The sequence below is a fragment of the Nyctereutes procyonoides genome, unplaced genomic scaffold (genome assembly GCF_905146905.1).
Source record: "Nyctereutes procyonoides isolate TBG_1078 unplaced genomic scaffold, NYPRO_anot_genome, whole genome shotgun sequence".
NCBI lineage: Eukaryota > Metazoa > Chordata > Mammalia > Carnivora > Canidae > Nyctereutes > Nyctereutes procyonoides.
The window spans coordinates 63,226,603-63,253,081 of NW_026575043.1; the positions used below are offsets into that span (position 1 = coordinate 63,226,603).

The 26,479-nt window shown below is 62.6% G+C and overlaps 1 protein-coding gene and 1 long non-coding RNA gene across 5 annotated transcripts; one reads left to right on the top strand and one right to left on the bottom strand.

Annotated features, from left to right (window-relative positions):
- Window positions 1–5,664, bottom strand: LOC129507808 (uncharacterized). The gene is made up of 3 exons (XR_008664083.1): window positions 5,589–5,664; window positions 2,101–2,291; window positions 1–145 (listed from the first exon to the last, which is right to left on the bottom strand). It is a non-coding gene; the product is annotated as an uncharacterized LOC129507808 (long non-coding RNA).
- On the top strand, window positions 3,406–26,261 carry ULK1 (unc-51 like autophagy activating kinase 1). 4 transcript variants are annotated; one of them, XM_055322549.1, is made up of 28 exons: window positions 3,406–3,742; window positions 5,658–5,750; window positions 5,834–5,875; window positions 12,748–12,780; window positions 13,030–13,066; window positions 13,767–13,940; window positions 14,027–14,100; window positions 14,243–14,344; window positions 15,391–15,449; window positions 15,537–15,619; window positions 16,016–16,066; window positions 16,431–16,519; window positions 17,195–17,348; window positions 18,241–18,301; window positions 18,421–18,513; window positions 19,024–19,146; window positions 19,962–20,110; window positions 20,240–20,332; window positions 20,652–20,920; window positions 21,378–21,568; window positions 21,911–22,020; window positions 22,147–22,290; window positions 22,667–22,860; window positions 22,971–23,143; window positions 23,229–23,347; window positions 23,544–23,701; window positions 24,442–24,577; window positions 24,667–26,261. In XM_055322549.1, exons 1-28 carry the CDS (start codon window positions 3,632–3,634, stop codon window positions 24,720–24,722), a joined length of 3,171 nt encoding a protein of 1,056 aa, XP_055178524.1. In that variant the 5' UTR covers window positions 3,406–3,631; the 3' UTR covers window positions 24,723–26,261. The 4 variants fall into 4 exon arrangements, with proteins under 4 accessions (XP_055178524.1, XP_055178525.1, XP_055178528.1 ...); XM_055322550.1 differs by lacking the exons at window positions 3,406–3,742; window positions 5,658–5,750; window positions 5,834–5,875 and adding an exon at window positions 11,324–11,541; XM_055322553.1 differs by lacking the exons at window positions 3,406–3,742; window positions 5,658–5,750; window positions 5,834–5,875; window positions 12,748–12,780 and having other exon boundaries at window positions 13,053–13,089.
- Window positions 26,262–26,479: the final 218 nt, after the last annotated feature.

Sequence of the window (26,479 nt, forward strand, 5' to 3'; positions counted from 1 at the left end):
AGGAAAAGAAGAAAGCCAAGAGAAGGGCTGGATTGGGCCCCTTAGACGTAGTTTGAGAATCCCCTCACATCCAAGTTTCTGCTGACCATTGGAGGCTCCGGGCCTGTGATATTATCTCCATGTGAACTCGTAGGACAAATGATCTCTTTGCAGTGGGAAAGAGAATCACAGGTTAACGGTTTGCCCCTGAGAACAATAAACAGTTTTGTATCTGACCAACAGATCTACCCTAACAGTCTTCAAATCTCTATAAATGACCAAGTCTTAGGGATCCCTGGGTGGCTCAGAGGTTTAGTGCCTGCCTTCGGCCCAGGGCATGATCCTGGAGTTCTGGGATCGAGTCCCACATCGGGCTCCCTGCATGGAGCCTGCTTCTCCCTCTGCCTGTGTCTCTGCCTCTCTCTCTCTCTCTCTCTCTGTCAAGAATAAATAAATAAAATCTTACAAAAAAAAAAAAAAAAGAAAGTTTTTGACTTTTAGGAAGTTTGACACCCTTGAAGACACAGCGATACAAGAATGTGGGCTTCCCTCTGTTTGAAGGCACGCAAACCACCCCACAGGCCAGTGTCTGTGGCAGATGTTACTAGTTGATCACAGACCCCCTCCTAGCACTCGCCTTTCACCTTAAGTCTCTTGGGAGTCACTGCCAGGACCTTTGAAATGACACCATTCCTGTTGTAGAAGGTGGAAGTGGCATGGGGGCCATCTGGTGGGTGGTGGGTTTTTGGATGTTGAGTGAGGAGATCTTAAAGTTCATTCAACCTCCTTTCAAAGTTTGCTTATTGCTTGCTAGGCCTTGGGCTGAGCTCCGGGGGTCAGGGATGGATAGGCGCAGTCCTTGCCTTGGGGACCCAGGAGGATGAGGAGCCAGCGAGTGCAGTGGACCCAGACTGGTGGTTCAAACCCAAGAGCAGCCACTTAACAGTGTGACCTTGGGCTGTCCCAAGGTAGCTTCTCTGGCACTCAGTGTCTGCTCCCATGAAGAGCGAGTAGGGACCAGGGCTGACCTCCCAGGGTCAACGTGGGCATAAGGAGAGAGTGCTGTGACACACAGCCTTTACAGCTGGTTCTTGGTCATGGTACCTGTACCATGCAAACAAGGAACATGGAACTAGTGGGACGCTGCGCCCCAGGGGAGATACGGGGTGCGGTTCCTGCCAGCCTCTGGTCACTGTGTCTTTGTCCAATGTTTTATACGTAATCTGTTTTATGTGGGTTTCTGTTTAAAGACACCTTAATTAACACATGGTGTTGATCAATAACATCAAACCTGATGGCCAACGATGCGGTTACTGCCCCCAGACGGAGCTCATCTGACCCTCAGCTGGGAATGTGCGCCCAGGGAAGCATGCGAGCACCCAGATTTGCAGCTGTGAATCATGAGGACATAAGCATTGACCAGGAGACAGAGGGGGGCAGGAGCCTGGCAGTGACCAGCAGGGCCCACAGGATAAAGAGTTGGGAACTGGGCACACCCAGCCTCCCTAGGGGAGCCTCTCCTCCCCCTGGAGGCCCAGGAACCTCTTCCAGATGCAAATCCCACCTCCACCCACCTGCTCCAACTTCACTGTGGAGTTGAGGTGGGAGATCTCCTTCCCAGGGTGGTCTGGGCTCCTGCCCCAAGGGACCTGCACCCTCTGGCAGCCTTGCACCCCCACCTTCTGCCAGCCTGCTCTTCACACTTACCTCAGTTGCAATGTCATGACCTGTTGTGCAATTACTGCCCTCTTGTGTCCCCTCCCCCAAGCCATTCTGAAGGCGGGTGCTCTCTCTGTGCTGCAGCAGCCCCCAGTGAACATAACTGGAGAACTGAGGGATAGAAACCGACCTGACGGGTGCCATGGTTGACCTCAACCCGGGGGACCCTACCCCTGAAAAACAAGGCACTTGGCCAGGAGACCTCTTGTCCCTCACAGCTCTGGTGGCCTCTGGCCTCAGTTCAGGGCTGGGAGCCTGAAAAGAGGCTTCTGGGGGATTGTGAGTGGGGTCCCCCCCAGGGCAGCAGGCAGTGTAGGCACTGGGAGGGCCCTGGCTGCAGAGCCTGCAGCAAGCATTCAGGGCGTGATTGCAGCTGGGGGGGCAGAGAGGAGGACTATTTACCCTCTGTATTGACGGAAGCAGTCCTCCAATGGATCGCGGTAAGAATCATTCACGTGCGTATGCGGGGTGTACAGCAAAAAGCACTGGCTCTTCCCAAACAGCCACTCAACAGTTTCTTGTGTGAGCATCTGGCTCCTTGCTTGCTTGCTGTGTGACTTTGGGTACATTTCTCTGGGCCTCGGTTTTTTCATCTATAAAATGGTGATATAAAACAAGTATCTCATGGAGTCCCTGGGAGGAACAACAAACGAGTCAATACAGAGAAAGGCTGGCATACGGAAAGCCCCGGGCTTTACCCCTTATACTGGAAACACACAGCCTAGCGCTGTGAATACCCTGATGTGTGCGTGTATCATGGCAGCGGTTTGCTCTCAGGGTCTTGTATATGCTCCCCCTCCGGGGACTTTAAAATGAAAACCAGTAGCACAGTCACTGTTGGGCCTCTTAATTATAAACTTTGGAGCACTTTACGCCTGAGTGTCTATTTAACAGTGTCTGAGAATCTGCTGCGTGTCATCCCAATGAAATGATTTACAGAAGCTTTCCCTCTGATTTCCTGAGTTTAGGTTCCATGGGGCAGACGGTTCGTTACCACTGGACACATCCTGGCAACTGGGGGGCTCAGTCGTTAGGCCTCCGACTCCTGATTTCCTCTCTGGTCATGATCTCAGGGTCTGAGATGGAGCCACGCACTTGGGCTCTCGCTGGTGTGTGCAGCCTACTAAAAAATGAGTGAACAGGGATCCCTGGGTGGCGCAGCGGTTTGGCGCCTGCCTTTGGCCCAGGGCGTGATCTGGAGACCTGGGATCGAGTCCCACGTCGGGCTCCCGGTGCATGGAGCCTGCTTCTCCCTCTGCCTGTGTCTCTGCCTCTCTCTCTCTCTCTCTCTCTCTCTCTCTCTCTCTCTCTGTGTGTGTGTGTGACTATCAAAAATAAATAAATAAAAATTAAGAAAAAAAAAGAATGAATAAAATGCAGCACCTCTACAGCAGCCCGGTCTATCCTGTGCGGTCCCTAACCCTCGGGTACACAGGCCACATCCAGGCAGTGATGCGGCTGTGTAGACAGGAGGAAGCAGCTCTAGAGGGGGCCTGGGGCAAGGTCGCAGCTGGAGAGACTCCCAGGTCAGATCCCCCAGGGGGCGAGCCCAGTGCTGGCCCCGCCCCTCCCCTCCCGCTGGCCCCGCCCCTCCCCTCCCGCTGGCCCCGCCCTCCCCTCCGCCAGGCCCCGCCCCGTCCCCGCCCCGTCCCCGCCCCGTCCCCGCCCCCCCGCCGCGCACTGCGCCTGCGCCGCCGTCTCGGGCTCTGGGCCCCTGCGGCCGCGGCTCTTTTGTTTCCCGCTAGAGTCGGAGCCGGACCCCGGGCCCCAGCCCCACAGCCGCACCCGGGGAGGGATCCGGGGCGGTAGCCCGGGCTGCCAGCGCGCCCCGAGCGGCCCGCGGGGCTGGAGGCGGGCCCTGCCTGCCCGATGGGGCGCGCCCCCCGCCCGCCGCCCCCGGCCCGCGCCGCCGCCTGAGCCGCCCGCCCGCGCCATGGAGCCCGGCCGCGGCGGCCTGGAGGCCGTGGGCAAGTTCGAGTTCTCGCGCAAGGACCTCATCGGCCACGGCGCCTTCGCCGTCGTCTTCAAGGGGCGCCACCGGGAGGTGAGGGGCGCCGGCGGCCCGGACCCAGCCCGGCGGGGGCTCCTCCTCGCCGCGCGCCCGCGCCCCACCCCCACCCCCACCCCTGCCGCCCTGGGCCCTGCCTCCCGGCCCTCACCTGGGGCTCGCGGAGGCCCTCACCTGGGGCTTCCCCCCCCCCGACCCTCGCCCCATCCCTGCCGCCCTGGGCCCTGCCTCCCGGCCCTCACCTGGGGCTCCCCCCTCCCTGACCCTCGCCCCATCCCTGCCGCCCTGGGCCCTGCCTCCCGGCCCTCACCTGGGGCTCCCCCCCCCCCCCACCCCGACCCTCGCCCCATCCCTGCCGCCCTGGGCCCTGCCTCCCGGCCCTCACCTGGGGCTCCCCCCCCCCCGACCCTCGCCCCATCCCTGCCGCCCTGGGCCCTGCCTCCCGGCCCTCACCTGGGGCTCCCCCCCCCCCCCGACCCTCGCCCCATCCCTGCCGCCCTGGGCCCTGCCTCCCGGCCCTCACCTGGGGCTCCCCCCCCCCCCCGACCCTCGCCCCATCCCTGCCGCCCTGGGCCCTGCCTCCCGGCCCTCACCTGGGGCTCCCCCCCCCCCCGACCCTCGCCCCATCCCTGCCGCCCTGGGCCCTGCCTCCCGGCCCTCACCTGGGGCTCCCCCCCCCCCCCACCCCGACCCTCGCCCCATCCCTGCCGCCCTGGGCCCTGCCTCCCGGCCCTCACCTGGGGCTCCCCCCCCCCCGACCCTCGCCCCATCCCTGCCGCCCTGGGCCCTGCCTCCCGGCCCTCACCTGGGGCTCCCCCCCCCCCCCGACCCTCGCCCCATCCCTGCCGCCCTGGGCCCTGCCTCCCGGCCCTCACCTGGGGCTCCCCCCCCCCCCCGACCCTCGCCCCATCCCTGCCGCCCTGGGCCCTGCCTCCCGGCCCTCACCTGGGGCTCCCCCCCCCCCCGACCCTCGCCCCATCCCTGCCGCCCTGGGCCCTGCCTCCCGGCCCTCACCTGGGGCTCCCCCCCCCCCCCCGACCCTCGCCCCATCCCTGCCGCCCTGGGCCCTGCCTCCCGGCCCTCACCTGGGGCTCCCCCCCCCCCCCGACCCTCGCCCCATCCCTGCCGCCCTGGGCCCTGCCTCCCGGCCCTCACCTGGGGCTCCCCCCCCCCCCCCCCGACCCTCGACCCATCCCTGCCGCCCTGGGCCCTGCCTCCCGGCCCTCACCTGGGGCTCCCCCCCCCCTGACCCTCGCCCCATCCCTGCCGCCCTGGGCCCTGCCTCCCGGCCCTCACCTGGGGCTCCCCCCCCTGACCCTCGCCCCATCCCTGCCGCCCTGGGCCCTGCCTCCCGGCCCTCACCTGGGGCTCCCCCCCCCCCCCGACCCTCGCCCCATCCCTGCCGCCCTGGGCCCTGCCTCCCGGCCCTCACCTGGGGCTCCCCCCCCCCGACCCTCGCCCCATCCCTGCCGCCCTGGGCCCTGCCTCCTGGCCCTCACCTGGGGCTCCCCCCTCCCTGACCCTCGCCCCATCCCTGCCGCCCTGGGCCCTGCCTCCCGGCCCTCACCTGGGGCTCCCCCCTCAAACCTGCCCAACCCGCCCACCGCATCCCCCCACACCAGGGAAGCCGTCCCTGCCCTCGCCCCGGACCCTCATTCCCCCATCTCTGCCACACACCCGGGACCCTCATCCCTTCCGCCCCCACAGCACACCCAGACTCTCGTGCTCGCCCTGCGTGGGAACCCCATCTCCGCATCCTAGACCCCCTCACCCTCACCTCCTCTGGACGCCTCTTTCCCACTCCACACCCCAGGTCTTGCTCCTGGCACCGGAACACCAGCCCCCCCCCCCCCCCAACACACACACACTCCCAGGTGTTTACCTGGCCTGGGGCGGCCCTGCAGGGATGCCTGGGTTCTGGGCCCTGAGGAGCATCGTGCTTGGTTTTCAGAAGCACGACCTGGAGGTCGCGGTCAAGTGCATTAACAAGAAGAACCTGGCCAAGTCCCAGACACTGCTGGGGAAAGAGATCAAGATCCTCAAGGTGAGCGGGCCCTGGAAGCTGTAGGGGAGCAGGGTGGTGGGTGAGCCAGCCTCGGTCCTAAGAGACTTGGGTTTCTGTCCTAGGAACTGAAACATGAAAATATCGTGGCTTTGTATGACTTTCAGGTAAGCTTTGGGGCCGTGTGCTGGTGGTGGTGGTGGTGGGGGGGTGTTCGTGACCCTCCCAGGCTGGCCGGCGCACGGCCTCAGGCCGCAGCAGCTGGGTCCCAGGCCGGCCGGGGTCTCGTGTTGGGAGGGGGTAGCTCTCTGGCCTGCCCATCTGAGAGGCCTGACCAGATCCCTGGAGACTTCTTTCTCGGCCCAGTTCGGGCCCAGCTTCCTCTGGGCATGTGGGGAGAGCCCTGCCGTCCCCGCTGCCAGGCCGCCCCAGGCACCCACAGGCCGCAGGGACCCACTGAGGTCTGGCCAGCCGCGGTGCGGGCCCTGGTTGTCTGACCCAATGGCCCTGACCGAGGGGTCCTGTCCCCGGCGCTGGCGGGCGGCAGGGTGGTGCTGCCACTTGTTTGTTGACACTGCTCCGGCCAATGCTGGGCCGGTCCCTCCCTGCGTCAGGCTGGGGGGAGGGGAGGGGCCCAGGGAGATTCCTTCTCCCTGGCAGTTGGGGTGCGACAGCCCAGGCAGGAGGGAAGAAGGGAGGGAGGCAGTTGCTCAGTCCGATGAGTCCACTTCAGGCCCAGGGCCGGCATGGGAGGCCCCAGCCTGGTCCCCTCCCCACCCCTGGGGCCTCCGGTGGGGCCAGGCAGTGAGGGTCCCAGACCCTGGGGAGCCAGTTTGGGGATTGGGAACCTGAGGCAGCAGATCTGCAGGCCAAAGTGCTGACTAATGGTTTTGAAACCTGTTTACTGAGGCCACGGGACCAGCCCCTGGCTGAGGGGAAGTTCCCAGCCGGGCTGTCTGTGTGTTGGTGGCCTCCTCCCTCCCCCTGCAGGGCCAGGCTGTGGCCTTGGGGGCTGTGGCATGATGTGAGGTGACATGGGCAGGGCACAGTTCCAGTGTCCCAGCGAGTACCTGGAAGCCGGGCACTAGGCTACTGAGACACAGTGTCCCGGGGCCAGGAGGGTGGCCCCACTGCTCCCTCTCTCCCCTCCCTGTCGCGCCTTACCTGTCCTCCCCTGCTTGGGTCCCTGGCACTCCCTCCTTCCCCATCCTGACCACACCTGGCTGTGGGCAGTGCTACTTCCTCTAGTGTGGGCGGTTGTTCAGCCTCCCCTGCCTGGAGGAAGTGTTTAGGGGCCAGTATGGCCTCTCTGCTCTGAGGGCCCTGCCGCTCTGCGGGGGCTCTGTGCCCTCAGCCCTGGGGTCTGGGGAGTTCCCCCAGTGCTTAGACTCCTCTGAGACATACGGGACCCAGGAAAAATGGCTTTTTAAACTAGGTAATAAGGAACTTGGCTAAAGAAAAATCGATTATAAAAGGGGACTTGGGAAAAGGAGACCCCTTTCCCTGCTGGCCCCTGTCTTGCCCCCAGAGGCACCCACACCGACATTGGCAGTTTCTGGATCTCTCCAGGGGCAGGAGCGTGTCCTTACATACCCCTTGGCCACATACCATCTGCTTCTGCACCTAAAGGGCTTTTCCGTTTGGGCCTGTATCTCGGGAAGGATCTGTCACTCCACACCGCTGTCTCTGTTCGTCTGTAAGACGCTACAGCCCTCTCCCGGGAAGGTCGCCACCCCTTAAGCACAGCGGTTTAGAGCCCGACTCTGAAGCTAGGTCACCTAGTTCCAATCCTGGCTCTAAAGGTGGCTCCAAACTTGAACTAGCTGTGTGTCCTCGGGCAAGTATCCTCACCTGTCTGTGCCTCCGTATCTTCCTGTGGCAGAGACCATGGAGCTGCTGGATGGCGCACCCTGTGTGCCCTCCTGGCTGTTGTCACGGTGTGGCTGTGGGTGTTGTTTGTGGTTGTACTGGGTCCCATTGCCCCATGTTCCAGAGCAGACCTCGCCAGCCCCCCACGGATGGCGTTCTGACATGGCAGCACGGTGGTGGTGACTGTCCTTGCGCCTAGTTTTGGCCGTGTGGGTACCTGCAGCGTACATTCCTAGACAGGAATCCCTGGGTAAAAGGGATGCGTGTTTCTAGTTTGGGACAGTGGCCAAATTGTGGTCCCCAGGGGCTGGACTGGACAACGCAGCAGGGCTGCGTACGGAAGGGCCGGTCTCCCCACATCCTTGCCAGGAGGCTACTTATCACACTTCCATCTTGGTGGAAAATGACCTCTCAGGGTTTTTCACTCGCTGTGATTGAGGCTTCTCATTTGTGTGTGAGCAAATCGAGCATCTCATTATGTGTGTGTGTATTAGGAATGCCACCTGCCCTCAGCGTGATTCCTGTTGGACTTTTTATTTTTTTGATTTTTGAAGATTTTATTTATTCATGAGAGACACACAGAGAGGCAGAGACACAGGCAGAGGGAGAAGCAGGCTCCCTGCACGGAACCCAATCAGGGGCTGGATCCCAGGGCCCCAGGATCATGACTTGAGCCAAAGGCAGACGCTCAACCACTGAGCCACCCAGGTGCTTCACGTTACTGTTGTCTTTATCTATCTTTATAACTTAAATTTTTTCACTTAAAATTTTGAAGTGTAATACGTGCTGGACAGTGGGAAACGCAGATCACGAAATGCTGTGTTAAGCCCTTTGGGGAGGTCAGAAGGGGGACGCAGCTTGCCCCAGGAGCTCAGCCCTCCAGTTTCTCTGTGGCCATAGGACCCGGGGCTCTGCCGTCTGTGGGGACTTCTCTCTGCAGGTCCCCCCACTCTGAGCCCTGGACTCCCACAGCTCTGCTGCCTATCCTGGTGCCCTTGACACCACACCGGGCGTACGGGGTCCGTGTCGCCGTGTGGTGCCCCATCGTCAGCGCCCTCCCAACAGAGCTGCCGGGGGCACGTGTGTGGGTTGGGTCTGTGGTGTCACTGTGGTGTGCGGCAGCTTGGGCCTGCCGGGTCTCTGGGAGGAGCGAGTGGGTTCTGTTTTCTGAGGGCTTGTACCAGCTCACGCCCCACCCTGCCCTGAGAGTCTCCCCTGTATTTCCCGAGCCGGGCAGACCTACCTACAGGCAGTGCCAGGAGGTTCCCCTGAGGAAGTGGGGTGGGGCCAGGCACCCTTATCCGGTGGGAGCTGGCCGCAGGAGCCCAGCGCGGGGTGGGGAGCAGCCCCGCTCCTGTGGGCAGCTGTGCTCTGGCCCCCGCTGGGGCTTCTGCCACCGTCCTGAGCCAAGAGCGCCAGTGTCCGAGGAGTTAAGTAGGTCAGTGCCTGCCCACCCACCAGGCCTGGCCCAGGCAGGCAGTGGGATCCTATTAAGCAAAGCACCTTAGCGCCCCATGGCGGGGTGGCCTCCTACGTGCCTGGATGCCCGTGCCAGGCCACCCAGCACACCTGGCTGTGACGCTCAGGCCAGCCCTATCCCCAGGGCCTCTGGGCACCCTGCCAGGGGATGGAGAGGGCTCCATGTCCTCTCCTTGTAAAGGCTTTGCTTTGTCTACCTTGGGGGCACAAGCTGGGATTCATCATCCCCTTTCTTGGGCTGCATGGTGGGGTGGTCTCCACTGAGGCTTCCCTGCCCAGCCCCTCCCCTCCCTTGCCAGCTGTCTGACTGGGGCAGAATGACAGGACCTCCGTGTGTCCTATTTCCTCCTTGGGTAGACTGTGACAGGAACAGACCTGCCCTGCCCTGGGGCAACGGGGCGTGTGGGTAGCTGGCCATGGAGCAGCGAGCGCAGCCCTGTGCATTCCCCATAGGACATGGCACCTGGCGGCCTGTGCCTAGGCCACGGGTTTGTTTCTGTACTGACCTTATGATGAGCTCCAAGAACCTGCCAGTGGCTCCCCTCTGCCTCCTGCAGGAGGTGAGCTCCTTGGGATCTGACTCTTCTCTGGAGCCCTGCAAGCAGTCCTGACAACTTCAAGTGTGTAGACTGAATCTAGACTGACCCCAGGGAGGTGCCTCGGTGCCTGGAGCCTATGTGGCCCCTGCTCACTCCCAAGGGAGCTTGTGGAAACCAAGTTTAGCATGTGTGGAGGCCAGCAGAAGTGGGTCTGAAGCCATTTGGGTTGTGGTGGTAGGTGGTGAGCTGACCACCTGAGAGGGGTGGGGGACCCCCGGGAGTGGCCCCAGCAGAGGGGCTCGGGCACAGAGCCGTTCTGGAAGAGTGCCCCACCCAGGGGCCTGCACCTTCTCCCAGTCCCCGTCAGGGTGGGCCACAGTGAGGCCAGGCTGTTTTGGGACCTGGCTTGGTGTTGGCACGGGGGCAGGCTTGAGGACACACTGGAGCTGGCTTCTGCTTCCCAGGCCTGGGCATGCTTCTTGACCTCACCTGGGAGATGGCTCAGCTTCTGCCAGCCAGTGGAGTTAGGGTGTCACTGTGGGGAGACAGATGCAGGAAGGGGCTGGTCTGAAGCTGTCCTCTGGCCCCAGGGTGGTGGGAGACCCCGATTTGGCTCTCTTGGGTCAGCCGAAGCCCTGCCGTGCTCTTCCCCTGCTAGCCCTCCGCTCCCTGCCCCGGAGGGCCCACTGGAGGTTGGAGCTGATCCTAGGCCACAGGGACAGAGGTCAGAGTGGAGAGGAAGAGCCCCCACATAGCCCCAGCGGCACCCTGGCCTGTCACTCACGGACTTGGGGAGGCTTCAGTGTGGTCTTAGGGCAGGAGGCCTTTGGGGAGGCGATAAGCTGTGACCTCCTGTTGGGGGCAGGGAGGGCCTGGAGTGTGCTGTGAACAGTGGGCCAGTGGGGATGGGAGATGCGCAGGGCTGGGCAGGGGCCCTGGGGGCCTGTGGAGTGGGGTCTTTGGAGGGAGGGTGTCTGCCATCACATTCTCACACCTGGAAGTCTGCCATGGCTGGGATGTGGGGATTGGGGTGGGAGTAGGGTCCAGGCTGGGTTCAGGGTCCTGTGGGTTCTTGAGTACAAAGGGGACTCTGCTGTCACTTCTGCTGTGGGGGCCTTCTTTACAGGGTGGGTTGTTGTGGGGTCTGGGGCCTCCCAGATTTGGGGTGAGGGAGGCTCCCAGGCTCTGGACTCAGGCTCCCACACAGCCCTTGTGTCCGTGCCAGTCTTGGTAGGTCAGCCCTTGAGAACACTCGGTGGGGAGGAGATGCCCCATCTGTCTCTGTATTGCCTGTCACTTTGGCCCTGCCTGTCCTGGCTCGGCAGGGTGGGTTTGGGGCTCTTCTGGACGTGCCTGGGCCTGAGTCTCAGCTCTGCTTCTCTGCTGTGTGTCCCAGAGCAAGGGACTTAGCTTCTCTGGGCCACTGCAGACCAGAAAGCTCATAGCATTCCCTGGAGCTCATGGTGAGGAGTCATTGTGCAGCAGGCCCAGCAAACAGCAGAAGTGGCTGTGGTCAGGGCGGTGGCAAGTGACCCGTGTGCTGCCTCTCCTAAGTTATTCCTGGGTTCTTCTCTCTTGCCCCACCCCCTGCTGGATCCAGCCCCTGCCTCCCCCGCCTCTGAGGTGTGTTCTCTTTCTCTGTTTCTCTCTCTCTCTCTCTCTCTCTCTCTCTTTCTCTTTCTCTTTCTCTTTCTCTTTCTCTTTCTCTCTTGCCCCTCTGGGCCAGGCCCGCCCCCAGGGGACTCTCCTGGAGCTGCCCCTGTGTTATCTCTCCCCTACAGCTGGCACGGAAGGACCAGTGATGGGCCTAGGAATGCAGGGTGGGGGCATACAGGCACAAGCATGCCAGCCCTGGGCTCCCACACCCTGAGAGCCCACCCCACGACTCAGCCTGCTCCCCAGGTTGTCCTTGTCCTGGACATAGGTCCTCTGTCGGTGGAGCCCTGGTGGGTACTGACATTTAAACATGGGGTATCCCCGGTGTACCAATTCATGTCCTAGCTCCAGGTCCCTATCTGGGGACAGGTGGGGGTCAAAAGCATCCCTGAGACCTGAGTAGGGCTGGAAGGTAGTGGCCCACTGCTGGAGGTCAGGCCTTGGTGGATCAGCCTGAGGTGGCCTCCCCCAGTGACTGGAGAAAGGTCCCTCCTGGGGTCCCTTCCCTGCCCCTTTCCTAGGGACCCCCTAGCCTCCCCGCAGCATGCTTTGAGAGTGTTGGGGCCAGTTCACATGCTCGCCCCCTCGCACAGTGCAGAGCAGAGAGGGCTCCTGCTGCGGCCCTTGAGGCCTGGAGGTGTGCTGACGCTGAAGGTCCTTGCTTTCAGAGCCACTTCCTGGGGCAGAGCTGAGGGACCATCTGTAGGACAGTAGAGGGTAACGGAGACCCTGCCAGCAGATGAAGCATGCTGGTAGCACAGGGCCGTATGGATGCTGGCATTTGGTGGGTGGGGGTGTGTCGTGGCCTGGCCTCGGGCTCCTCTGTCTCGGGGGGTGCGCACAGCCAAGAATGCCAGTGGCACCCTGGGGCCTTGAGTGGCTGAGCCGGAAGCTGACCTAGCTGCCGTTGCTGGCCTGTAGTGGGCTGGCGCTGCCCGGCTATAATTCTGCTGGCATCTTTGATCCTGGAGTTAGGCGTGGTTTCTGAGGTCTGTGCGTCAAGGCACTCCTACTTGGGCTGGGTCCTTCCTCGGGACCTGGGTCTTCCCCTGGAGGGTGGCGCACAAAGGGGAGCCCTGTTGAAACTTCAGGGTGGGGCTGACCCTGATCCTGACGGAGACGGGGGCAGTGAAGGTAGTTGAAGGTGCTCTTCAGAGGCAGAGTCCACGTCTACCCCAGACCCCTCTCCTGGGACCTCGGCCTCTTCCCCAGACCTGGCAGCATCAGCATTCTCTGACTGGCTGCTGCCCCTCTCATTCAGGCCCACTCGGCTGTCAGAGGGGCTCAACTGGCCACCACCCAACCGGCGAGGCGCTGGTACAGGGGGCCGTGGGGCTCTCCAGGCCCGTTGGTGTCCGTGCTCACTGGCCTCGCTTGTACCCCGGTGGCATGGTGAGGGCATGGGTGCTGAGCGCCTACGTCATGCTGAGGCTGAGAGGAGTGGGGGCAGGGGAGTGTTCCTCTGCACTTCTCATTGCTACTTCTGTGTCCTGCAGGAAATGGCCAATTCCGTGTATCTGGTCATGGAGGTGAGTCTTGTGGGCCCAGCTTGTGAGGGCAGGGAAGACTCTCCTGGTCTCCTTGTCATCCGTGGGCTGAGGGCCCACCCCATCAGGAGCCCTGGCGGCCGTGGCAGGTGCTTGAGGGGTGATTGCAAGGGACATCTGCCCCAGGAAGGCCAGGAGCAGGGGAGCAGGTGTAGGGTGGTGCGGAAATCCAGGAAGGGCTGGAGGGTTTGCCTTGACCGCTGACCCGGGTGTTCCAATGGTCTGTTGCAGTACTGTAATGGCGGGGACCTGGCTGACTACCTGCACAGTGAGTGGACGCCCCTTGGCCAGGTGGGCTGCATGCCCAGTCTCACCCTGACCCAGCCTGCAAGGTAGTCTGACATGAATCAGGGCCCCGGAGGGTCCTCCTGTCTCCCCTGGCACTTGCTAGGGAAGATGGACAGGGCAGTGGAGCCATCAGGGACAGCCTCCCTGGACAGATCGGTCAGGGAGGCCCCTTGTGAGCAGGGCCCTAAGTGGTTTGTGGGGATGTGGTGCCCCCTGGCCCTACGGGGTCCCTGAAGCACCTGGCTGGCTTCTCTGCTGGGGGCTGCTCTGTTCCGAGCACTCTGGGCCCAGTAAGGCCTGGCTCACCACAGAGGGGTGGGCCTCCCCGGGACCCTGCCACAGGTGGGGGGGTAGGTGCCCTCCGGGTCGTGGCCCTGGCATCGGTGTGTTCATCCCCTCTATCCCTGAGGGCAGGTCTTGGGGCTCCTCTCCAGTGGTGGGCAGAGGTGGCTCCGGAGAATGATGGTAACTGGGGAAGGGTGCTTCAGGGCACCACATGTTGTGGTGGGTGGTGCTGGGCAGCGTGGGAGGAGGATGCCAGCCGGCCCGCGGTGGAAGGGTTCGTGCCCAGCTGCTGCAGGGTGGGGGTGGGAATGTGAAGGAGTGCGTGTGGGAGCAGCGCTGAGTGTGAAGCCTCCGGGAGGGCTGGGTGCCCGGTGAGCCGCCCCGTCTCCCTGCAGCCATGCGGACACTGAGTGAGGACACCATCCGGCTCTTCCTGCAGCAGATTGCAGGCGCCATGCGTCTGCTGCACAGCAAGGGCATCATCCACCGTGACCTGAAGCCCCAGAACATCCTGCTGTCCAACCCTGGTGGGCGCCGCGCCAACCCCAACAACATCCGCGTTAAGATTGGTAAGGCCAGGGCAGGTGAGGGGAGGATGCCCAGGGAGGCTCGAGAGCTTCGGCTGGCCGCCTCACGCGCTTCTTCTCATCTTCAGCCGACTTCGGTTTTGCTCGGTACCTGCAGAGCAACATGATGGCGGCCACACTCTGCGGCTCCCCCATGTACATGGTAGGTGAGCCACCCCTGCCCTGCTGCCCCGGGAAGAGGTGTCGGGGGCTCCCATGGCCTCTCCTGCGAGGCTGCACCATTGTCGTCTGCCACGTGGTGTTGCAGTTGTCTGGTGTGGCGTCTGTTTGTTAATGCCCCGTAGGCCCCTGAGGTCATCATGTCCCAGCACTACGATGGGAAGGCAGACCTCTGGAGCATCGGCACCATCGTGTACCAGTGCCTGACGGGGAAGGCGCCCTTCCAGGTGAGCAAGTCTGGGTCAGGTAGGCGCTGGCCGCCACTTCAACACTCGGCTCTGGGTCCCAGCTCGGCCGCTGAGCACTGCGGGCCTGCAGCCCTTGCTCACGAGAGTCAGGTGGTCTCGGGGCTCCCACCATGCAGGCATGTGGGGCCCTGCCCTCCTCCAGGCCACGGTGGGGTCTGAGGGCTCTTGAGCACTTTGGCATGTGCCCGTGTGTGTGTCAGAAGCAAGTCCTCGTCCTCCCATCCATGCCATGAGGCCCAGTTGCTTTCAGGCATGGGGGCGGAGGGGGGCATCACATTTGAAAAGCAGTGGCCCGCAAGCAGTGGGATTCCAGAGGGCTGGGGGCTCCAAGCCTCCCGTGCTGGGCTGCGCATCCCGTGTCGACTTTCTGGCCTGGTTACGCAGCTCTCAGCTATTGCCAGCTTGCCCCTTAGCCTTCTGTGACTGCCCAGTGACCTCGGCTGGCCCCTAGCTCCCTGCCCCCCTCCTCATCTGCCGTGTCCCCCTGCCTGAGCAGGTGGAGGGCCATCTCTCCCTGTCAGCCCCGGGAAGGAGAGATGCTCTCTTGGTCTTGGCCAGCTGCCAGCCCTGGGAACTACATGTCACACAGCAGTGTGCATAAGCAAACGTGACCAGCCACATGCGTGCCTGCCAGGTGCTCCCCAAGGGGTATAGCGCCCCCTGGAAGGGGAAAGATTTTGGGATCTTCCGCTGGGGTGAGGTGCATGGACTATTGTTTCCTTACAAGAAGCACGCATTCAGACATCCAGTATGCACCCTGACCAGTCTGCCCTAAGCGGGAGGGAGGCCTGGCCGCCTGGCTTCTGGGCCACCTGACCACCCTGTGCGGTCCCCCTGGTCTAGAGGCTAGACGGGGGAGGAGGGAGGCCCATCCCCAGAAGCGTAGAGGGCACGTGGTGCTTGGTCCAGGGCCACGAGTTCTGGCCGGCAGTTGTGGCCAGGGACCAGGGACCTTGGACAGGGCTTGGAGGCTGTGGGGGAGCAGCTGGTGTAGTGGGGGCATTCACGCTGCCATCCCCTGCCAGGCCAGCAGCCCTCAGGACCTCCGCCTCTTCTACGAGAGGAACAAGACACTGGTACCCACGTAAGTGCCTGGGTCCTGGCCTCACCCGCCCCCTGCTTCCCGACTGACCCGGGGCTGATCACGTCATGTTGTGTTTGCACTGCCCAGTATCCCCAGGGAGACATCTGCCCCACTGAGACAGCTGCTGCTGGCGCTGCTGCAGCGTAACCACAAGGACCGCATGGACTTCGGTGAGCAGGCCCCGCCACCAGCCCGCTCCTCCTGTCCTCTCCTGCCGGCTCCCTGGTTTGGGGCTTGGCCCTCCTGGCTGGGAGCCCTCCACCCTTGTCTCCTGGTTGCCCACACCCGCTTTCCCAGAAACATGGGCTGTGGGAACCCCAGTTTTGCAATGGGAAGTGCTGCTGGGAACAGGTATTAGGTGGGTGGGGAGGCCCAGCCTTGGCCAGACGTGGTGAAGAGCCAGCAGCTGGGGCTGTCTCCCTGTCTCCCTCCACTCCTGGTGTGATGCTGGCTGGAACGGGTGCCAGGATTGCCGGAGCTTGGGCCCCAGGGGCCGTGGATGGAGGTGAACACCATCTTTCCTGCTGGGACCCTGGAGTCAGGACTCTTCATCCTTTCTCCCACAGATGACTTCTTCCATCACCCTTTCCTCGATGCCAGCGCCACTGTGAAGAAGTGTGAGTCCCCTGAGGATCTTGGGGCCCCCACAGCCACAGTGGGGCTTGGGCTTGGCTGACATGGTGCTGTAGGTTGAGAAGAATAGGGCTGGGGGCTGCCCCTTCCCCACCAGCATGTGAGTCCTCTGGGTGGGCAACTGCAGCTTCTGCTCAGTGTGCTGCACAGTCCTTTTGCACCTGCCTGGGGACCAGGATGCCACACTTGCTGCTGACAGGCTAGCCCGTAACTGGGGGGGGAGGGGGGAGGGGGTTCCATGGAAACAGCTGGAGCTAGCATCTGTCTGTAGCATGGGGTCAGTGCCAGGTGGGGGGGTCTGTAGGGCCAGGGAGGAGTGCCTGTGAGCTGACCACTGCCCCCCACCAGCCCCTCCTGTGCCTGTGCCCTCGTACCCAAGCTCGGGGTCCGGCAGCAGCTCCAGCAGCAGCTCCACCTCACACCTGGCCTCCCCGCCGGTGAGTCACTTGCTGGGGCTCAGGCCTTGGGCTTCTCTCCTGGGATGTGTCCTGTGTGGACAGCACACTGCTGCCAGGAGACCATCAGGACACCTGCCTTTGATTCTGTGACTTTGTCTGATTCACTCACACTAACTGCAGACAGACCCATCCTGATTGTGAAATGTTGAAGCGTGACAAGTTGGCAAAACTGCTTTTAGCCCCCCCCACCGCAGCCTTCTGTCTCAGAGGCTGACCTGCTAGGTGTGGGTCCATGTGTGCTGGTGTGCACATGTGTGGGTGTGGAAACGGGGACGGGATGGCCCTGTGTCCTGGAGACTACCCTGTGTCTCTGGCACCTCAGCATGGGTGGGCACAGAGCTGGGGCGCCAGGGTCAGTGCGAGGACGAGTCTTGCCCATGTGGAAAGCTGATGTTGGACGCTGTACGTCCTAAGCGTGGAGTGGCCGCCCTTCCAGGCCTTTGCAGGACTGATGGGAGACATGGGAAGTCTCCCTGGGAGCTCTGCGGGAGCTGGGTGGCTCCGTCTGGTGACTGCTGCTGTGGAGCCCTGCCGGCTGTAGAGCTTGCAGAAACCAGTGGGGAGGAGGGCAAGCTGAGCCCCCTGTCAGCGCCAGCAGCTCTGGCTTCACCCAGGCCCTGAGTGAGCTTCAGTGGCCCTCCCTCTGACCCCTAGTCCCTGGGAGAGATGCACCAGCAGCTCCAGAAGACGCTGACGTCCCCGGCCGACGCTGCTGGCTTCCTGCAGGGCTCCCGAGGCTCCGGCGGCAGCAGCAAGGACTCGTCCTGTGATACAGATGACTTCGTCATGGTCCCAGCCCAGTTTCCAGGTCTAGGACCGGGGTTGCTTTGGTGTGAGCGTGTGTGTGCACGTGAGAGAGAGAGAGAGAGAGAGAGAGAGAGAGAGAGAGAGAGAGAGAGAGAGAGTGTGTGTGTGTGTGTGTGTGTGTGTGTGTGGAAATGGGGACGGGGTGGCCATTGCAGGTTTGTCATTGCAAACTTGTCTCTACCTGTGCGCCCTCAGGATGGTCCTGGGAGCTTCTGTATCAGGTCAGCTTGGCTACAGAGTCTAAGCCAAGTGGTCCCGGTGCCCCGTGGCTGGTCCATGGACTGAGTCCCTGAGCTCAGGTCCTGTTCTCCAGTCTCCCCACCCTCCAGAGTGCCTGCTCCCAGGGAGGGAGCTGCTGCTAGCTTAGTGTCTGTTGAGCACAGGTGCTTAGGCCTCTGGGACAGGCCCAGCCCCTCCCAAAACTCTGTCCTGGGGTATTAAGTTCTTGAGATCCTGGGTGTGGACACTTCTTTCCCTTTCGCTGCCCCTGGCCATCCCATGACTCCTGAGACAGGGCTGGGTCGGAGAGGCCCTGGGCCGGGCCTACAGGGCAGGGCAGCAAGCAGGAAGACAGGGCCGTGAGCAAGGGTGATGGGGCAGGTCCGAGACCCAGGGTCCCAGAGGAGGGGTCCAGCCCAGATTGGGAGCCTTGGTCGCCTGCAAGGTGGCTGAAGGCTCTGGGGTATGGAGGGCACCTTCAGAGCCCTGAGGTCTGGTCAGGTAAGGGGATGGAAGTGGGGACTTGGGAGCACTGCCACTTCCGCCTGCCTGGAGCCTCCCCCTGCTGTCTGGAGTTGAGCTGTGGTGGGTGAGGTGGCCCAGGAGCGTGGAGTGGACACTTGTTCTGATGTGAGAGGTACCCAGGCCCAGCATCACCCGTCTCCTGTCCACAGGTGACCTGGTGGCCGAGGCGGCTGGTGCCAAGCCCCCACCGGATAGCCTGATGTGTAGCGGGTAAGCTCTCTGTCCTGCCCCCTCCTGGCATGGGGAGCATCTCGCTCCTCCTGTTGTCCTCTTGCTCTGCCTGAGTCAGGTCCACCTGAACATGTCCCTCCATGCTCTGTCCCCACCAGGAGCTCCCTGGTGGCTTCAGCTGGCCTGGAGAGCCGTGGCCGGACCCCGTCTCCTTCTCCGCCATGCAGCAGCAGCTCTCCAAGCCCATCAGGGTGAGCAGGGGTGGGGTGGGGTAGGCTTGGGTGGCCCCCCAGCCCCAGGTCCAGTTTTGTAGGCAGCACTTTGTGTCCACAGGTCCTGTCCTGGTTCAGGCCTCGCAGGACACTGGGCTTCTATGGGTGGCCCAGGAGAAGGGGCTGTGGTGGGAGGGACGTAGTCCCCGGAGGGTAGGGGAGGGGGACCTGAGGGACCAGCGCTGCCACCACCCCCTAGCCTGCAGCGCCAAGCCGGGGTCCAGGCCCAGCCTCATTGTCCTGAGGCTGGCCACCGACCACATGACCCAGTGGCTGGTCCCAGCCAGATGCCCCTTGGGCACAGGGCACATGGGGTGAGCAGGATGTCAACAGGCCTGCTGCCTGAAGGGTGGCAGCAGCCTGTGCGAGCGGAGGAGGCAGGCAGCCTTGGTGGCCTCTGCCCCAGGATGTTTTGGGGCCCAGGGTTCAGCCCAGCACACTGTTTCCATTGACACCCCTCTGTACCCCCTGCCTCTCTTCCTGCCACAGCCGGGCCGGCCCGTTCAGCAGCAGATGTGGCGTGTCGGTCCCCATACCTGTCCCCACCCAGGTGCACAACTACCAGCGCATTGAGCAGAACCTCCAGTCACCCACCCAGTACCAGACCACACGGTGAGTGTAGTCACCCTCACCTCCCACCACCGCCACCTCCCATGGCTATAGGGGTGCCCCTGTTGGCAAAGGGCATGCCCTGGAGAACGATAGTGAGAACCCCCTACAGGCTCCTCGGAGTGGTGCACTGTTGTGCCACACGTACGGTTGTACAGGCTGTAAGTTGTGTAAGTCTCACTGCCACCATTTACGGGTGCGTGGAAATTCTGCTTTTTTGTTTTGTTTTGTTTATTTATTTATTTTTAATTCTGGTTTTTTATAGGACAACTTTTTGGTGGATGTGTATCTTGAATTTACAAAACCTAGTATCTTTTTTTTTTTTTTTTAAGATTTTGTTTATTCATGAGAGAGACAGAGAGAGAGAGACAGACCTATGCAGAGGGAGAAGCAGGCTTCCCGTGGGGAGCCTCATGTGGGATCCCATCCCAGAATCCTGGGATTAAGACCTGAGCCAAAGGCAGATGCTCAGCCGCTGAGCCACCCAGGCGTCCCCCCCCCCCCGTATCAATTTTTGACAAATTTCAACAAACAGTGGGGGAAGGCCCCCTTTTTTAGTAATTCACAGAAGGTTCTGTTTGCTAGTGGTTGTCCTGGCAGGGGCTGTGACCTCAGGTCTGAGGATGCCCAGGGGAAATGCTGGGGTTCTTCACTCCCTCATTATAGCTCTGGGCAGGAGGGCGAGTTGTCCAGCCTTCCCGAGGGCTCCTGAGTGACGCCTGTTACTTGAATGCAGGGGAACGAGCTATCTTGTACGGCTGTGACCCTCACCGTGTATGGCTGGGGCCTCACCTCATCCTGCCTGCTTGTGTCCCCAGGTCCTCCGCCATCCGTAGGTCTGGCAGCACCAGTCCCCTGGGCTTTGCCCGGGCTAGTCCGTCACCCCCATCCCACACCGAGCACGGAGCTGCCCTGGCCAGAAAGCTGTCTCTGGGAGGGGGCCGGCCCTATACCCCGTCTCCACAAGGTGAACCTGCATGCCCCTGGTGGACACGTCTGAAGTGGGACTGGGCCTCTCCCCGGGCTGGGACAGCGTGGGAGGAGACTTGGTCTCCCTGTCAGGGCATGACCCTGATGACTCCTCTCTCTGCTCAAGTTGGAATCATCCCCGAGCGGCCGGGCTGGAGCGGGGCACCCTCCCCCTCCCCGCAGGGAGCCGAGATGCGGGGTGGCCGATCCCCTCGTCCAGGTAGGCGCAGCCCTGGCTTAGGGCAGGAGCCAGCTTCCCGCTCTCATAGCGGTCACGTTACAAGGGAAGGAAGGTGCTGTGACACTGTGTCCGCAGCTCAGGTCTTAGCCTGTGGAGGAGCTCTCGGGGCTTCTGTGTGTGCCCGCCTTGTGCGTGACCCTGTGCCTGTTTGCTCAGGTACACCATGGAGCAGCTGGGGTGGGGGGAGTGGTTCTGACTTGAGGGTCTCCCACACACTCCCCTTGCTGGTGGTCGGGGCTGGGCCACGCTGGGCAAGCCCCACCCGGCAGTGACCAGGTCTTGTCCCATCCGGCCCCAGGTTCCTCTGTGCCCGAGCCCTCTCCTCACACTGCTGGGCTGGGCTACCGCCTGCACAGCGCTCCTAACCTGTCCGACCTGCACGTCGTCCGTCCCAAGTTGCCCAAGCCCCCCACAGACCCTCTGGGGACGGCGTTTGGTCACCCACAGTCCAGCCCCCCTCAGCCAGCCCACGGGCTGCAATCCTGCCGGCCCCTGCGAGGCTCGCCCAAGCTGCCCGACTTCCTGCAGCGCAACCCCCTGCCCCCCATCCTGGGCTCCCCCACCAAGGTAACCAGGCCCCAGGGCTGGGGCAGGGCAAAGGGGTGGGAGGAAGTGGCCAGGCCTGCATGAGGTGTGTGGTGGCTCTGTACTGAGGACCCCTCCCCATCCGCCTGCCCAGGGTGTCAGCCACCTGCCCGGCAGGATTCCTGTGGGACATGGGCCTGGGAATGGGGTGCTTCAGGCCCCAGAATGCAGGCGCTCCACGTGCCCCTGCTCTGCTCCAGGCACATTGCTTAGCTTAGCCCTCGCTGTGCTATTCCCGTGGGTGATGTGAGGACACACCTGTAGCCACGCATGTGGGGTTTCTGAGGGCACGTGTTTGCGTGGTGGGTGTGCGGGGTGCTCAGTGCCCTCCTGCAGCGAACGAGGTCTGGTGGCGGCAGCGTGGTGCTGTACAGGCGCCGGCATCAGGCTTTTAGCACACTTGAAGCCGTGCGTCTCAGTGCCCCCCTGCTCCTCCTAGGCCTTGCCCGCCTTCGACTTCCCCAAGAACCCCAGCTCCCAGAACTTGCTGACCCTCCTGGCCCGGCAGGGTGTAGTCATGACCCCACCTCGGAACCGGACTCTGCCAGACCTCTCAGAGGCAGGACCGTTCCAGGGGCAGCAGCTGGGCCCTGGCCTGCGGCCCGCTGAGGACAAGAGCCCCTTCGGCAGGTGTGTGGGAAGGGCCTCCTTGACCAGAGCGTGCGCTTGCTTTCTGGGAGAGGCCGGGAGCACACCTGGTCTCCCCAAGTCAGGGCCCAGTCTGTACCTCCTCCCACTGTGACCCCCTCTGAGCCGCACTTTGTGTGTCCCTTCAACGGGGGCGGGTGGGGGGGGCAGGAGACCGCATGGCCAGCACTCGTGAAGTGCCTTGTGTGCCTGGTGTGCAGCGGCTTGGGGCAGGGTGGGGAGCGCCCCTGGCTGGGCTGAGCACGGACCCTGGCTGGGCGGTGGGGAGGCTGGGAGATTCAGGTCCAGGCCTGGTGCCCGCTCTCACTGCTCCTTACCTAGCAGGTCCCTTAGTACCGGCCGCCTCACAGACCTGCTCCTTAAGGCTGCGTTCGGGACCCAGGCCCCTGACTCCGGGAGCACAGACAGCCTGCAGGAGAAGCCCATGGACATCGGTGGGCCAACCGGGGCATCCCGGGGCATCCCTGGAGTGGGGGCATCCCTGGAGCGGGATGGGGGGGGTGGGGGGCGGGGGACCGGGCTGACCACCAGGCCCTGAGCCCCTCCCCCTGCTCTTGCAGCGCCCTCTGCTGGCCTTGGAGGGAACCTGCACCCGGGAGCTCGTGCTGGGGGTGCCAGCAGCCCATCTCCTGTGGTGTTCACTGTGGGCTCGCCCCCCAGTGGGACCACGCCACCCCAGGGGCCTCGTACTAGGATGTTCTCAGGTGAGGACTGCACATGTTCCTCCAGGCTGTGCAGATGGGTCAGGATGGTTCAGGAAGCGTGAGGTCGTGTCCTTACGTGTCGTCAGGGTAATGCTCACAGCACCTGCTTTTGCAGCTGCCTGGGAGGGCTGTTCTGTTTGGGTCAGGAGTCCTGCACTCAGGGCACAGATGCGCCCACAGCTCCAGCCTCTGGACTGGAGGACCCCCTGCAGTGGGCAGGACCAGGAGGGATGGGGCTTCTGCAGTGGACTCTGCTTAGGGTGGCAGAAGAGGAGTGTAACCTGAGGTGTCCAGATGGCTGGGGAGGGGGTTTGCATCAGAGAGTTATGAGGGACAACCAGGACTAGGGCTGCTGCCCACTGGCCTCTCCCCACAGTGGGCTCCTCAAGCTCCCTTGGCTCAGCGGGCTCCTCCTCTGCCCGGCACCTGGCACCGGGAGCCTGTAGTGAGGCTGCCCCGGAGGTCCCGGCCCCTAGCCACTGCTGTAGCTTTGCCGACCCCGTGACCGCCAACCTGGAGGGGGCTGTGACCTTCGAGGCCCCGGACCTCCCTGAGGAGACGCTGATGGAGGTGAGCCTAGCCCCCCCCCCGTACCGCCCCCCCCCCACCATGTGCAGCAGGTCCCGGGGCAGCAGGGGTGCAGCCACAGCCACTGCCTCAGCTGCCCTACGTCTGCGCAGCAAGAACACACGGAGATCCTGCACAGCCTGCGCTTCACGCTCGTCTTCGTCCAGCACGTCCTGGACATTGCGGCCCTGAGGGGCAGTGCCAGCAGCACACCTGGGGGACCTGAGTACCAGCTGCAGGAGAGCGTCGTGGCCGACCAGATCAGCCTACTGAGCCGCGAGTGGGGGTATGTCTGCCCCACGGGGCCAAGGTGGGGAGGCGGCCTGGGGTCCACGGCCTTCGGGCCATCTGACACATCCGTTCCCCTGTAGCTTCGCGGAGCAGCTGGTGCTTTACCTGAAGGTGGCTGAGCTGCTGTCCTCAGGCCTGCAGACCGCCATTGACCAGATCCGGGCTGGCAAGCTGTGCCTGTCGTCCACCGTAAAGCAGGGTGAGCTCTGCACCCCCAGGGGCATTGATGGAGGCCACAGACGGTGGACAGATAGAGAGGGTTGGGGGAGGGGTGATGAGGGGTCACCTGGGGCAGGGCCAGCCTGGGTGAGGAGCAGCCAGGGCCCCCGGGCACTCAAGGGCAGCCAGAGCTGATGGTGGCTGCACGTCCGCCCCGGCCCCTGCCCCTGCCACAGTGGTGCGTAAGCTGAACGAACTGTACAAGGCCAGTGTGGTGTCCTGCCAAGGCCTGAGCCTACGGTTGCAACGCTTCTTCCTGGACAAGCAGCGGCTCCTGGATCGTATCCAGAGTGTCACAGCCGAGAAGCTCATCTTCAGCCATGCCGTGCAGACGGTAGGCGGGAATGGCAGGTGGGACCTTGGTGGTGGGGGCTACAGTGGGGGGCGGGAGGTGTTGTCTGCAGCTTGCTGGACTTGAGGCTGAGGTGTGACTCCTGCCACCCCACAGCCAGCGCTGACTCTGGGGCCCTCCAGGCCCAGCTCAGGGTGGGGAGCCCGCCTGGCTCTACTGCACGGGCTCCCTGGCCCACAGGTATTCCTGGCCACAGCCCTCGGGTCCCCCCACTGGGAAGCAGGCGGCCTGGTTCGCAAGCCCAGTAGGGGGCGAGTGTTCTCCAGGTGAGGCCAGTTGCAGGTAGCCCTGCTTCAGTTGTGCAGCTCGTTAACGGGGGGGGGGGGGAACGACGACGACGACGGACGACGACACCACACGACCTTCTCTGCTTCTGTGGCTTTGGGGTCTTCCTGCCTAAAGACAGTTGGCTCTGAGGAGTGGCTGTTTTCGAGAACATTCATCCGTGTAGCATACCTGTGCTGTCAGAACAGACGTTTGGGGGACAGCCTGCCTCCTCCCCAAGGGTGACCACTGGTGACTTAGGCCATCTCTGTAGCGACCCTGTGTGCCAAAGGGGCGGTGGTGGCCGGCTGGTTGCCCATGGCCTCAGGAGTCCTCACCGTGTGCCGTGCCATCTTCAGTGCCCCTGTGTGTGCCGTGACAGTCAGTGTCTGGTCCCTGTGTGCCTGGTGTGGAGTTCCGGGGTAGCTGGGCTCAGCCCCTCACCCCCCCTCGAGCAGGTGCAGTCGGCTGCCTTGGACGAGATGTTCCACCGCCGGGAGGACTGTGTCCAGCGCTACCACAAGGCTCTGCTGCTCATGGAGGGGTTGCAGCACATCCTCACTGACCAGGCAGACGTGGAGAACATTGCAAAGTGTGAGTGCCACTGGGCCAGCTGGGGGGTGGGGGGCAGGAGGGACCGGTGTCTAGCAGGATCCCCCTCATGCTGCTATCCCGTGCCGCAGGCAAGCTGTGCATCGAGCGGAGACTCTCAGCGCTGCTGACCGGCATCTCTGCCTGACCCGCGGAGTACCTGGCTCACTGTCCGACGGCTGGATCTCCTCTGCCAATCCCGCAGGCCTGAGGGGCGGCCGGCTGGCCAGGCTTGAAGGGACAAGCCTGTGGCCTTGGTGCTGCTTGGTGGTGGTAGGGAGAGAGAGGGTGGGCCCCCCCCCCCCCCCCCCCCCCCCCCCCCTGAGCTGCAGGCCTGAGCTATGCTGCGGTGGGCTTCAGGGTGCCGGGATCTGCATCCAGGCCAGACCTCTGGCCTCACTGATGGGCAGAGCTCCTGCCTGGCAATCACAACTATCCTCGGCCACTTTGGAGGCAAGTGGGCACAGGTAGCCGGTCCCCTATCCCAGCCAGACCCCAGGGAAGCCCTCATCATGCCTGCTGACGTGCTGAGGACACGCAGAGGCCCCGAGACTGCTCTGCCCAGGAAGAGGTGTGGCCTCCTGGTCCCCTTCCTTCCCCAAGACCACCCACCCAGCTTTGTGAATCATGGAGCACTTTATGCAGGCAGACCTGAAGCAGGACTGCCCGCGCAGTCCCGCCTGTTGTACTACAGGGCGTGTGTACATACCTATATACATATATACATATATAAATAGTCATGCGAGCGTGTGCAAGCGTGTGTGCTGTGCCTACCGCCTGGGACCCTCTCAGGTAGACACAGACATCTTATTTAAATGTTCTTTTAGGGACGGACAGTACGAAGCACCAAGCTTTCTGAACCCAGAACAGACGTTGAAGTCTATTACACTTTACTCCTGAAATGTGTCTTATTTTTCTGCAGCTCTTTTTTAACAAAAGAAGAAACTTTGTAGGAGTTTTGGAAGGGTAGATCCTCAGCATCGTGTGGGGATGCAGGTGGAGGTGGTGATGCCTGTTAGAGCAGCCCTGCCCCTGCCACGAAGTAGTGGGCAGGTGAGAGGGCATTTGGAGCGAAGCCCCACATCCAGCTTTCACAATGGGTTTTGATGCCAAAGTCGTGTCCGTGTCCTTGTCCTTGTTCTTCTCCCTCTCCCTGCCCCGCAGGCTGGGTCCTGGCTGCCTTGGAGGGGCTGGTGGGGTGGGGAGACTTCTGTCCTGGAGAGGGCAGAGGGAGCTTGCCTGAGTCCGGGTGCCCTGGGCAAGGGCTGTAAGGTCTTACATCAAGACATAGACATCTTTGTGTTTCTTTGCAATACTTGAAATACTGCCACTGTGCTTGGACTTCAAGGCAGCCCTGTCATATGTTCCCTCAACACCCAGTGACTTTGTTCCTTGCTGCACGGAATGTGTGCATATTTATTGCTTTACAGTCGGCTGAGGTCCAGGGCCACCAGGAGGCTGGTGCCACGGGAGGGGACTCAGGCAGCTTCCCACCCCTCGTGGGTGCCCCTGTGGGCTGCCGTGCTGCCCACCTGCCAGCGTGTGTGCTGCCAGATGATTCTGTTCTCCACGATTCAGCGCCGCACCCTTGGTGTACTTTAAAAGGAGTTTTGTGTGATTCTCCCAACCCCTTCATTTGCGTTACATTGTGTAATACTGATTTAAGGAAATAAACCTTTGGAATTGAGTGAGTGTAGCTGATGGCTGGTCTGTCACCATTTCTAGTGTGTCACACTGGGTCCCCACCTGGAGTCAGCCTGCGTGTGCTGGGTGCCGGGCTTAGTGCAGGACACGGACCCCCAGGGCATGGCTCTGGTGCCCAGATGTGATTTTGCTGTTGCATCTGTCCCTCTGCCACCAGGTCCTGGTCTTAGTCCTTGGGGGCACACCTAGCAGGGGGTGTGG

What these genes read in the sequence shown, in the direction of transcription:
- ULK1 (XM_055322549.1), top strand. Translation starts at nt 3,632, where the DNA reads ATGGAGCCCGGCCGCGGCGGCCTGGAGGCCGTGGGCAAGTTCGAGTTC. An exon ending in CGGGGAAGGCGCCCTTCCAG is followed by an intron (nt 14,345 to 15,390) that starts GTGAGCAAGTCT and finishes ATCCCCTGCCAG; the next exon opens with GCCAGCAGCCCTCAGGACCT. An exon ending in AACAAGACACTGGTACCCAC is followed by an intron (nt 15,450 to 15,536) that starts GTAAGTGCCTGG and finishes TGCACTGCCCAG; the next exon opens with TATCCCCAGGGAGACATCTG.